This window comes from Bombyx mandarina, chromosome 03 (genome assembly GCF_030267445.1).
Source record: "Bombyx mandarina strain Sakado chromosome 03, ASM3026744v2".
Classification (NCBI taxonomy): Eukaryota; Metazoa; Arthropoda; class Insecta; order Lepidoptera; family Bombycidae; genus Bombyx; species Bombyx mandarina.
This window is the reverse complement of record NC_143210.1, coordinates 7,639,267-7,651,668: the sequence shown is the minus strand read 5'-3', so window position 1 is coordinate 7,651,668 and position 12,402 is coordinate 7,639,267. Positions and strand designations below refer to the sequence as shown.

At 35.6% G+C, this 12,402-nt stretch overlaps 3 protein-coding genes across 5 annotated transcripts in view; 2 read left to right on the top strand and 1 right to left on the bottom strand.

Moving 5' to 3' along the window:
- Nucleotides 1-536: 536 nt before the first annotated feature.
- The window catches only part of LOC114251853 (cytochrome b5 reductase 4), a 50,709-nt gene continuing 38,843 nt past the window's right edge, over nt 537-12,402 (top strand). The window contains exon 1 of one of the 3 annotated variants that reach the window (XM_028186249.2): nt 537-814. The gene's annotated coding sequence lies outside the window, so the exon portion shown is untranslated. Of the gene's footprint in view, nt 815-11,189; nt 11,509-11,961; nt 12,093-12,402 lie in introns of those variants that run through there. The other 2 variants (XM_028186251.2, XM_028186252.2) reach the window with 2 other exon arrangements.
- Nucleotides 673-3,652, top strand: LOC114251850 (sentrin-specific protease 8). Its single transcript, XM_089740059.1, has 3 exons — nt 673-814; nt 941-1,446; nt 1,774-3,652. The coding sequence occupies exons 2-3, from the start codon at nt 1,014-1,016 to the stop codon at nt 1,974-1,976; spliced, it is 636 nt and encodes a 211-aa protein (XP_089596185.1). The 5' UTR covers nt 673-814; nt 941-1,013; the 3' UTR covers nt 1,977-3,652.
- Nucleotides 2,036-11,997, bottom strand: LOC114251854 (fatty-acid amide hydrolase 2-B). Its single transcript, XM_028186254.2, has 6 exons — nt 11,612-11,997; nt 5,928-6,147; nt 5,535-5,667; nt 5,253-5,377; nt 4,848-4,982; nt 2,036-4,482 (listed from the first exon to the last, which is right to left on the bottom strand). Exons 1-6 carry the CDS (start codon nt 11,810-11,812, stop codon nt 3,707-3,709), a joined length of 1,590 nt encoding a protein of 529 aa, XP_028042055.2. The 5' UTR covers nt 11,813-11,997; the 3' UTR covers nt 2,036-3,706.

Here is a 12,402-nt window from a genome sequence, read left to right as displayed (position 1 = left end):
ACTGTTTAATATCTGTGAAGGTGCACAAATGTAGGAAAATGTAAGCCACTGCACGTAGCTTTTCGAGATCTTCCAAAAAGTCCATTGAAATAGTCTTAGTAAATAACCACCATTTTACTGATATTTTCAGTAAAACCGCCCCGCCTATTTCTGCCGTGAAGCAGTAATGCGTTTCGGTTTGAAGGGTGGGGCAGCCGTTGTGACTATACTGAGACCTTAGAACTATATCTCAAGGTGTGTGGCGCATTTACGTTGTAGATGTCTATGGGCTCCAGTAACCACTTAACACCAGGTGGGCTGTGAACTCGTGCACACATCTAAGCAATAAAAAAAAAAATGCATCCCATATCATCTCATCTCATTTCGAGCTAGTTGATTAATATTCCAAATGCATCAATTCATTTCATTTCACTTTATATTATCATTTTTCGTAAAAAAAACATATTAAAGATTAGGCTCTATGGTACGATACTTTGGTCTTTCCATTTGGAAAAGTAGAACTACTACTGACTTCTGACATTGACAGCCAAAAGTTTAGAAACATATGTAGGTAGGTAGGTAGGTAGGAATCTACCTACTTTTGGATTTAAAATAAAATTTAGGTTTATGCTGGTATATTGCAATTGAAATTGCTAGGACATACCTAAATAGTCCCTAGGCGCATTGACTTGTAGATGTCGAAATAATTGATAAACATTCACTTAAAGTCATTGTAATGGGTTTACACATTTTTTAAGTAGTGTGGTGTGAAAATAGTTACTGAACAGTTTAAAAAAATATAACTACCCAATGCCTGCTTCCTCAAATAAAATCGGTGAGTTGTATTCTTATATTTTAATGATAAATTTGAGAAAATGTAATTTATATAAATTGAGTATAATTATATGTACAACCTTTGTTAGATTTTATTTTTTCATATTTTCGTTTCTTTTCCTACCAGACTAAAACCAAGATCAAGTAAAAGAAGTTGGGTGAAAATAATTAAAGCGAAATTATTTCTAAATTATACAAAAATGGCAAAAGCATCTGTTGTGTTAAGTTTTCATGATATATTGCTTCATCGGTCTGATATAGAATTACTGGAAGGTCCGCATTGGTTGAATGATACGATAATATCATTTTACTTTGAATATCTCGAAAAAGTTGTGTTCAGTAAAGAGAGTGATCTATTATTTGTGTCTCCAGAGGTAACACAATGTATAAAAATGGTTCAAACAGAGGAAATAAAGACTTTTCTAGAACCGCTTGATGTGAACTTGAAGAAGTTTGTGTTCTTTGCCTTGAATGACAATAATACTCCAGATATGGCAGGTGGCTCCCATTGGAGTCTACTTGTTTATTCAAGGCCAGAGAACTGCTTCTTCCATTTAGATTCTTCACAAGCAACAAATCATGATGTTGCTTGGGAATTTGCAAGCCATATAATGCCATATCTTGCTAAAGGGGGTGAGTTTTTCTGTTGTGAATGTAGTTTTATTATATGACTGTCGCTATTTTGTACAAAAATTCTAAGTAAAAAAAAATTGAAATCAAACTATAAAATTATATTGAACTTATGTTTAATTATATATCACATATAACAATAACTTTTAGAGGGTATAGAAATAATTATACATCATAATGATTGAAAGGCACCATAATTTTTAAATATGAACATATACCAAAGTTGTGTCATTATATGCAAAACGGACACTGTAATTAAAAAAAAATTAAAATAAATAAATTATTTGGTTCTGTACGTGAATTGTTTCAAAAACGAATAATGTTTTGCAGGTTCCATTAACTTTGTCGACAAGGAATGCATTCAGCAAAGTAACGGCTATGACTGTGGAATTCATGTAATAATCAATGCAGAGAGGCTTGCTGAATACTCTTGTATCCATAGAAATATGGGTAGTTGCAATATGTTAACCAAAATTAATCCTAATGCTAAAAGGAAAGAAATCAAAAAAATTATACAAAACCTATCTCACTAATTTATTATTTCTTGTTGTTGTTGTTTACATTTAACCTATTTTAATTTTATTTAAAGTTCTTTTTAATTTTTTGATGTTGTAAGTTTTGATTATGCTAACGTAATCAAAACTAGAAGCACAAATGCTTCCTATTTAAAAATCTAAATATTCTTAATCTAAATTCTTATTTAAATAAAGAAATTATTTTGTGAATAAATTTGAAAAGTGCTTCCAATTTGCCTAAAAATAATTTTGGCTTATTACTGAATCTATAACAACACTTTGGAAAACATCCATCTACACATGAGCAAACCCAATGGTATTGCACTTAATATAAAGGTGCAAAATATTAAATTACACAGCATAGTCTCTGAAAGGGTTTTAGAGTAAATGACATCTTGCATAGAGCTGGTGAAATTGCTCACTAAACTGACAGTCAAGAATGTTTGTAACTAGTACACATATATGCAAACTTATCTTGAACATATTGTTAGTGAAATTCAGGTATCTGTCAAATATCTTGTGTTTTATGATAGCTACCGATACAAAAGGGTAACCCCATTAACCAGGTTTTTTGAACTGAAAACACTTAAAAGAGATCACTAGAATAAAACACTTTTAAATGGCTTGTATATTGTGGTATTGCTTATAATTAAAATATGAAATAAATATGAAAAAAATTCTAGAAAACCACAAAAACACTTTTTCGATTTAATCGAAATTGTCTCTTGTTAGAGGATGATGTCTTGAGTTTAAACATATTAAATCAGGTGATGTTACCATGTGTTAAAAAAATGAAATAATTCATAGTCTAGAAAATCAAATCCCTAAATTTACTATTTATACCAAAGTTAAATCTACGTAGACATGTTAGTCTGGGAATGAATCTGGACAAAATTAAGGTTACAAAAAACCATATCATTCTTGGACCGATAGTAGGCGAATCCACGGCACTCGAAGCTATGTCTGAATACATATATCTAGACAAATTGTTCTGCTAGGCAAGGGTCATCTTCGAGAAGCTGATAGGCGCATACAGTTGGACTGGGCTGTATATGGGATACTCCGTCATATCTTCATCTCAGCAATCCCGCAATATTTAAAGACAAAAGTCTTCAAAGCTTGTGTGCTACCAATAATGATAAATAGCGCTGAAACGTGGCAATGGGCCGGACATACGTGTCGCAGCGTTGGGCGTTCCCCTGCCCATGCCCCCCTGCGATGGGCCGATGACTTACAGCGATATGCTGCAAAAGATTGGATTCGAAAAGCGGAGGACCGTTCGTTGAAGCGAATTATGGGAGAGGCCTACACAGTAGTGCAGAGATACAGGCTGATAATAATTTCGAGACCACAAGCATCGATACTCCTACCATTCTGTCCGTCTCATGCAATCGTGGGTGTATTGCTCGAAGTGTACCATTAGGTAATCCTGTCCTCGTTTACGATCGCAGAACTCGTCATGAGCAAAGTTTATCCCTATTACCGGGAACTACTTACTGCGTTTATCACAATGCGTATTCTTATTTCCACAGGCTCTTGATTGAACTCTTCTTAGTGCTGCTCGATCGCTATAATGTGTCCATCTTCAAACAAGGTGTAACAGTAGTGACCCCCTGATATTGCTAGTATGCCAAAGTGATGATAAACATTTACAATTAGTTAGGTGATAGGTTCATTCGTCGTCATCCTATAGCCTAAAATTCCCTACCTATTTATTCATTTCCAGAAACATAACGTTAACTTAAAACTTAAGATCTTTGTGGCTCTATCCAACCGCCGAAAGCTCTATCTAATTCTTCGGCAACTGCGAAACATAATCTGTCATTGTTATGATTTGCAATAACTTGCATACCAATAGGTAGTCCATCTCTGCCTAAACCTAAAGGTATTGTTGTCGCTGGCAACCCTAAGCTATTAATTATTGCGGTGTATGAAAAGTTGAAGGCCTTTACTAATGGTTCGTTGTGGTACGGTGCTGTCGTTGGATGTGACGGATACAAGAAAACTCCATCGTCACCAAGGATATTCTTAAATACATTTTCTAGATCTTCACGGTGTTTTAAATATTGTTGGTATTTTTCGTCTCCAAATTTAACACCAGTGTAATCGAATAGAGCAGTAACCAGGCCGATGAATGTGTTACCAGAGAGGCCAACAATATTTTTAAGCATTTCTAGCAAAATAAGACCTACGCTCTCTTTTTTCATGATTAATTCGCCAAATTTTCTCTGTGTTTTCATTGTAGTTAACCATATTGCTATGGATTTTCGTAACTTATCTATTTTCTTTTCTTCCGCTTTTATATTATGCTGCTTTTCGAAATATTCTACTACTTTATGCATAACTGAAACTATGTCCTTATCGACAGGATCTGTCATAGGAGATTCGCTGTCAATTTGATAGAAAATTTTTAACTTCTTTATGTCGACGTGTTCATCTAGTTTTAATTTGCTTGCATTTTCTCCAGATATTATTTGAAGTAGAGGCTTCAGGTCTTTGGCATGTCTAGTCATAGGCCCAATACCTAAAACAGTAAAAGACGTATGTTATACAGATGATAATAACTGTTCGGCTCATATTAAGAAATGATAAAACATTAAAAAAAAATCTATGACCTACGAAGCCGCTTACTCGCTTACTTTATCGTGATTCAAAATCTGTTTACGTTAAAATTTCCACGATGATTGAACAACAAACGTGTAGGTTATAATTGAAATGTTCAATTTAATTTCCTAATTAGTACGTAGTGAATCCCGCACTACTGAGTATCACATCTCGCCTCGAAAACGAAAATGTGACGATTTTTACTCATTATTGGGTGGATCAGAGCTTATCCGAAAGACCTGTCAGGCAAACAGTTTTATTATTATTATTATGGGAATATCTTGCCTAGAAACGAATGCAGTAGATCTGTTTCAGGTATGGGATATTGTCCGGAATTTGAGACTATATTTCGAGAAGGCTTGTGACCGAAGATTCCATTAAAAAACGCAGGCATCCGAATAGATCCTCCTATGTCAGAACCTGAAACAAATAACCCCATTTTAGAAATTATACACATTACATTATCCGCCCACACATACGCATAGATAATGAAATAAACGCTTGCTTTATTTGAGGCGAAATTACCTAATGCATATTACTTTATTTTAAACAGTTAATGTATTTTCCGAACAAAAGTGATTACTTTAATCTTCAATAGTGAAGTTGATATAAACTTATAATCCTATTAAGACGCGCTATGACTATATTTCTATTTAAGAAATTTTAAAGAATATAGATTGAAAATAATACCTATTCCAAATATACTTCCAGCAGCACCCTGTAGGCTTCCCTCTCCACCTGAAGAGCCTCCCACAATCCTTGTCGTATTGTAGGGATTATTTGTTCTTCCGTAGATGTGATTATGTGTCTCCCACCTTGCACAAAAACGAGACGGTAGTCATAACGTTCTTATCGCGAATTATAAACATAAATTGTTGGCCTATAACATTTTTTTGGAATATTTTTAATGTGAGAAAAAAGACTATTTCCTTACAACTCTTTAAACTTTTATTTATATCAAAAGGAACAAACCACATGCAAATTTCAGGTACATTCGTGAGGCCAATTATAATGGCTCCCTTATCACGAAGAAGTTTAATGACGTCAGCATCATCTTCTGCTACAATATCTTTGCGTAAAACAACACCAGAAGTATGATGTAGACCTGCAAGCGCAAAATTATAATTATTACGTGCATTTTAACACTTGTATCAATATTTCTTTATCTACTCCTTGAAATGGTTATTTTGATTCTATGACGTCTACAAGGTAACCCGCTCATGACCACGATACCGTTATAAATTACAATTCAGTGAAAAGAATAATAGGTATAATGTTTGTTCATGTTTAATCTAATAAAACAAGTTAACTTCACCACAAGTTAATCGTGGAACTAATTAGGCTAATAAAAAAAATACCATTCACCTTTAACAGCTATACAGTCTTTAGTCGTGAAAGGTACCCCAAGGAATGGTTTTTCCTTCTCTAATTGTTCAACAGTTTTGGTACCACTCAGTATAAGAGCATCTGCATCTTTGGCTTCTTTGAATGCCAACTCAAAGCGATCCTCAACAAAGCAATTGAGTGCTGAATTAACGTCCTTGATTCTCCTTATACATGCTTCCAATACTTCAACACTTGAAATCTGGAAAAAACATAAATGTATTCAATCTCTAAATAGTACGAAATAAAGTCGCTGCCTCTTTCAATCTATTACTTATTCTAAGCCACTCAGCCGATTTCGATAATTAAGAATGGTTTGTGTAAAATTTGTGAATATTTTGACAGAACTATGACAAAAAAAATTGTTTTCGTACCTATTCTAAGTGTAGTCAACGCGGGCGGTGCTACTAGCGGAAAACCAGTAAATTATAAATAATAAGAGGCGAGTCGAGTCAACTTTACATAGGTGTTTGTTTTGTCCATACTATATGAATCACAGTGCATAGATTTATCAAAATTATTATAAATTTAATTTAAAAGTATCAGTATAAGACAAGAACTCCTTAGAAGAATGCTATTTTTGTCTGTATTTTTTTTTTATTGCTTAGATGGATGGACGAGTTCACAGCCCACCTGGTGTTAAGTGGTTACTGGAGCCCATAGACATCTACAACGTAAATGCGCCACCCATCTTGAGATATAAGTTCTAAGATCTCAGTATAGTTACAACGGCTGCCCTACCCTTCAGACCGAAACGCATTACTGCTTCACGGCAGAAATAGGCACGGCGGTGGTACCTACCCGCGCGGACTCACAAGAGGTCCTACCACCAGTAACTGTATAATTTAAAGTAGATTTTCCGTTTCGTGTTAAATGGATACCAAGTCTTCGGTCAGCTCAATATGCTTGCTTTCCCTCTGTTCAACTTAATACGTAAGTACGAAGTCTGAATTACATTAGAATGAACTAAAGGATAGATAGATTGTGTGTGGGACGACTTTAGCGTTGCTATCGTTTCATTCAATTGACATTGTATATCCATTTAGTCTCTGTAATTGGCCGGTCAATTTGAGTCAATATTAAGTTTGTCTTGCCCACCGAGATACTTTAAAACTTCAGTTCACTTAATAACTTCATTCTCGCTTAATACGGCACAGCGTACGAGTACCTATAAAGATATTCCGTTTTTAACATGCTTTAATAAGCTTGGCCCATGTAACGGAATCTTTTAACGTAGTTATCAGAAACTCCAAATGCAAAAGTATCGAGGACCGATGACATTAGAATAATCGTATTACTGTATTTTGCTTTAACGTCCTGCCCTACTTTTTTATTAAGCTATTGATAAAGTATGTTCTTGAGTCATGGGAGTCGGAATGAATTCCGAACATGTTTTAATTTTATTTTAAATACCCCCAGGTTTAATTAATACGCTTTTATTAGCTTCATACGTATGTTAGTATTTACCTATGTTAGTTTTTTTTTATTGCTTAAATGGGTGAACGAGCTCACAGTCCACCTAGTGTCAAGTGGTCACTGGAGCCCATAGACATCTACAACATAAATGCGCCACCCACCTTGAGATAAAAGTTCTAAGGTCTCAGACTCTAGTAGTCTGAGTACTGTAGTTAGTCTAAGAGACAGTTAGTACAGTTACAGGTACAGTATAGTTACAACGGCTGCCAAACCGAAACGCATCGCTGCTTCACGGCCGAAATAGGCAGGGTGGTGGTACCTACCCATGCGGACTCACAAGAGGTCCTACCACCAGTAATGACGCAAATTATAATTTTACGGATTTGATTTTTATTAAACGATATTATTCCTTCATCGTGGAAGTCAGTCGTGAACATTTGTTAAGTACGTATTTCATTAGAAAAATTGGTACCCGCTTGCGGGATTCGAACACCGTTGCATCGCTAGATACGAGTGCACCGGACGTCTTATCCTTTAGGCCACGACGACTTCAGTATATAAAGAAGTATTTGAAAATGATTTTGAACCCCTTCAAAACGTCGGATTAACTCGAAATTTGCCATACTTGTCAAGGACCGACGACAGTTCAATATTTTAAACATTTAGACTCTTTATTTACTTTCGGCAGTCAAAACAACAAATTCGTTTGAGCGCCTTCTTTAGGCTGAGATGCTTTTTAAGATACATATTATCAAAATGATAAGACTTCTACTTATATCTTTCAATCAAATATTTAAACTAATGACACCGCGCACCACACGCTTTTTTAGTAAATGAATAATAAATGAAAAATAAATGAATTCTCTACGTATTACACACACTAAACTTCATGGTAGTATAGGAAGTCGCGGTGGCTTAAAGGATGAGACATCCAGTGTACTAGTTATCAAACGATGAGATTAAGCCGGTGTTCATGTTCAGGCAGACAGTTACTAATTTTCCTAATAAAATACGTATCTACAACTCATGTTCACGATTGACTTCCACGATGAAGAAATAACATCGTGTAATAAAAATCGAGCCCGCAAAAATTGTAATTTACGCAAACTTTAAGATTTAAGGTGGGGGGCGACATTCACGTTGTGATATCTATGAGTTTCGGTGACTACTTAATATGAGTTGGGACTCGCCGACGCAATGAAATAAGTCGCTTTATTAAAAAAATTGATCTGATAACAAATATTTGTCCAGTGCGGGCTTATGATAAGGGATGGCTATCCACAATACTCAATCAAATTCAAAATTAGTTTACATGAAGCTGATACAACTTACTTATTTAAATAACATATTATTCATTTTTTGTGTACCTACACATTTTACGAAGTCGTCGTGGCCTAAAGGATAAGACGTCCGGTGCATTCGTGCTTAGCGATGCACCGGTGTTCGAATCCCGCAGGCATGTACCAATTTTTCTAATGAAATACGTACTCAACAAATGTTCACGATTGACTGCCACGGTGAAGGAATAACATAACGTGTAATAAAAATGAAAACCGCAAAATTATAATTTGCGTAATTACTGGTGGTAGGACCTCTTGTGAGTCCGCACGGGTAGGTACCACCACCCTGCCTGTTTCTGCCGTGAAGCAGTAATGCGTTTCGGTTTGAAGGGTGGGGTAGCCGTCGTAACTATACTGAGACCTTAGGACTTATATCTCAAGGTGGATGGCGCATTTACGTCGTAGATGTCTATGGGCTCCAGTAACCACTTAACACCAGGTGGGCTGTGAGCTCGTCCACCCATCTAAGCAATAAAAAAAAAGCCTTGTTCATATTATACGCGCGATGTAAACTATTGGCAGCTTACGAGTATACGGCGTACATTCGTCATTGCGGTAGCAGTAATTCAGTCAATTCTAATTGTGAAACGTTCTTAATTTTTCGGGTGTAAGGGCGTTTTGTGAGTCCACACGGATACCACCACCACTATTCCAACTATTTCTGCCGCGAAGCAGAAATGCGTTCCGGTTTGAAGGGTGGCGCAGACGAAGGACTGAGACTTAGGAATTTGTCGCAAGGCGGGTGACAGCGTTAATGTTGTTTTTTCTATTTATTTTTATTTCTATTATTTTTTTAACGGCCGTCTGGTGTAGTGGTAAGTGACATGGTCACTACACAAGGGGGTCGCGGGTTCGAATCCCGCCAAGGGAAGATATTTGTATGATAAATATAAATGTCTTTTCAGGGTTATGGATGTATATTAAATATATGTATGTGTATAATAAAAATCTTACATTTATATCCGTTACCTGGTACCTGTAACACAAGTTCTTTACGAACTTATCACGGGACCAGTTAACGTGGCGTGATTGTTAGTAAATATTTATTTATTTATTTATTTTATTTTTCTATGGGCTTCGGTAACTTAACACCTGGTGGGCCATGAATTCGTTCACACTTCTAAGGAAAAAGAATGCAATGCAGGCGTGACGGGATTCTTTAAATGTGCTGTGCTTTCAGAAACGGTTAGGTACAATACATTTTGTACAACATTTATTTTTAACTTATGCTACCTTTGCTGTCTTGATGGTCCAACAATGGACATGTCATTAACGATTACTGAAGTGCCAAAATCACTTTATAATGTTTGAACTGAATTGGAACAACGATAACCGAACGCCATTAACGACAGGTTAATATTTATAATTAATTATGTGTGTAGGTACATTCGATCATAATGCAATATTAAGATAACAACCAATTAATTACATCATTAGTGATTTTGCCTACAAAAACAGATGTTGGTTATTATTCGTTAATACAACGAGTATTAGCTACTGTGAACTAACTACCCGCGGGCCCCTTTCTTGAATTATCTTATAAATTTATGTTCATACCTACTAGATTGAATCGATGTTTTTAAGTTTAAAAACTTCTTAAGTCTTGTTCTTAAGACTTCTTAAGACTTTTTTTTAAGTTTAAAAACTTAAAAACACGCTTAACTAGCAAACCGAACTAACATATTATAATTTCATCATTTTTTACCCTGTTGATACTGGTCAAGTTAATGGAGCGCTGTTATAAATTTATTGTTCTCTTATCGTATTATCCTTGATGCGTGTGCACATTTTCAAGTTAATCGGACATCTTGAAGCCGATGAATGTGACGTGCAAAGATTCCGTTCCATACAAACAAACATACCGCTATTAATAGTGCGTTATAAATGCACACTGCACCCCATCTGGTGCAAAAAAAAATATGTTTATGATTTAGAATTCTAATGTGGTTTTTAACATGTTTTATTAAGCTAGAGCAATTGCGTTAAGTACTCAACTGACCCCATATTTCTAACCCCCCATAAACTTCATAATATGCCTGTCGTCAACCATCTTGAAATGTGAGGTCGAGGTATTAGATACATTTTTACATAAGTATCTTCATACATATAGCTGAATCACCCTCCGAACCGTAACCTATGTTTGCATAGCAACAAACATAGGTAGGTTATACGGTTTACTATAATAATTATTATCAACATTCTGCGCTTTCGTCTCTATCTAATCTACATTTTCACAGATTACATTATTTTGCGAAAATGCTTTATGGTAATAATCAACTTTAAATTTAATTTTACTTTGGTACCTAACATGGAGTCTCTAAGTCAGCTAATTCACGATTTCATTGTTATTATAAATTTAGTGTAACTTTATTACTGTTACAACTGAATGGCTTCTCCGCGGCAGTAATAGGCGAGATGGTGAAACTTACTCGTGTATATTTCTGCCGCTAAGAAGTCATGCGTGGCGCTTCATAAAGTGTAACAGCTTACAGAGCCGTTGTATGATTTGTATGGGCTCCGATAGCCACTTAACACCGAGCGAGACATAAGCTCGTTCACCCGTCAAGGCAATAAGTTTAATAAAAACACAAGTTGGCGTGAGTCATTTCAATCCGTTTTATGTCACTGAGTAAATGAGCTATTCTTATCACACGTAATTTCCATTTCGCTTCCTCAGACTCTGAAGAGAAGACCTAAAGGTTGTGAATCTATTAAAACTAGTTTCATTAACCGTCTGTATGGTTTGAGAATTAACGTAACAAGTCATAAGTGTTTTTTGTGTAGCGCATCATCACAATTTTATCAACGTAAGTATCGACGTGTGTAATTATGACGTCTATGTAAAAATAAAATTTTCGAGATTTGTCATTTTATTATTTGTTCTAAACTTGAATGATCTATTCTACGAACCTCTTTATTCCTTATTTTTTTCGCAACATCCACCGCAGGCTCCTTCAGGATATGATCAGTTATCGGTGGAATCTTCTCTCCTTCGTTTCCATAATATAAATTAAAGAAGAATCTAACCATGACGGCGATAGCTAATCTTACTCTGTGCAACACTCTGAGTTTTAGCGGCAATTGTTTATTTGTTATCTCTGTAGTACTCATGTTTAAACTTAGATCAAGGTCTTCCGAGAGAAATTTCGCGTTGTACGCAGGTAATCGTCATAAATTAGATAAATGAATAGAATAGTTTCAATAGAACTGGTTATAAAGTTATAAAAACGCGGCGTTCGACGCTAGTTAGCTCGCGACAACGCCTATGTCACAGTTAGCTACGCGGCGGACTGTTCAACTCGATGAATGGATACGATACGAACCAAGGACATGCGGACCGAACATCGTGGCTATCTTCGTCTCGCTCTGGCACGCTGGTGTGATATAAAATGTAATGTATTTATATACCACTCTACTGAATCTCTGACCAGGCTGATGCTGTCCTAAGTCTGGCATGCGTGTCTTCGACTCTGATCCTACGTACCTACAATTACTTAAAACTTTACGCTAAATAATTCCTTAAAATAATAATGCAACTAAAGTATTATCGTGTTCTACACATATTATTATCTTCGATAAAACTGTGCCAAAATTAAACTTTGGATTACAGTAAAACATTACAGTCGGTACTTGCGCGTATACACAGCGCTTAAGATTTATTTATTTTAGCTTTCTAGTTACGTTACAGACAATATTAATGG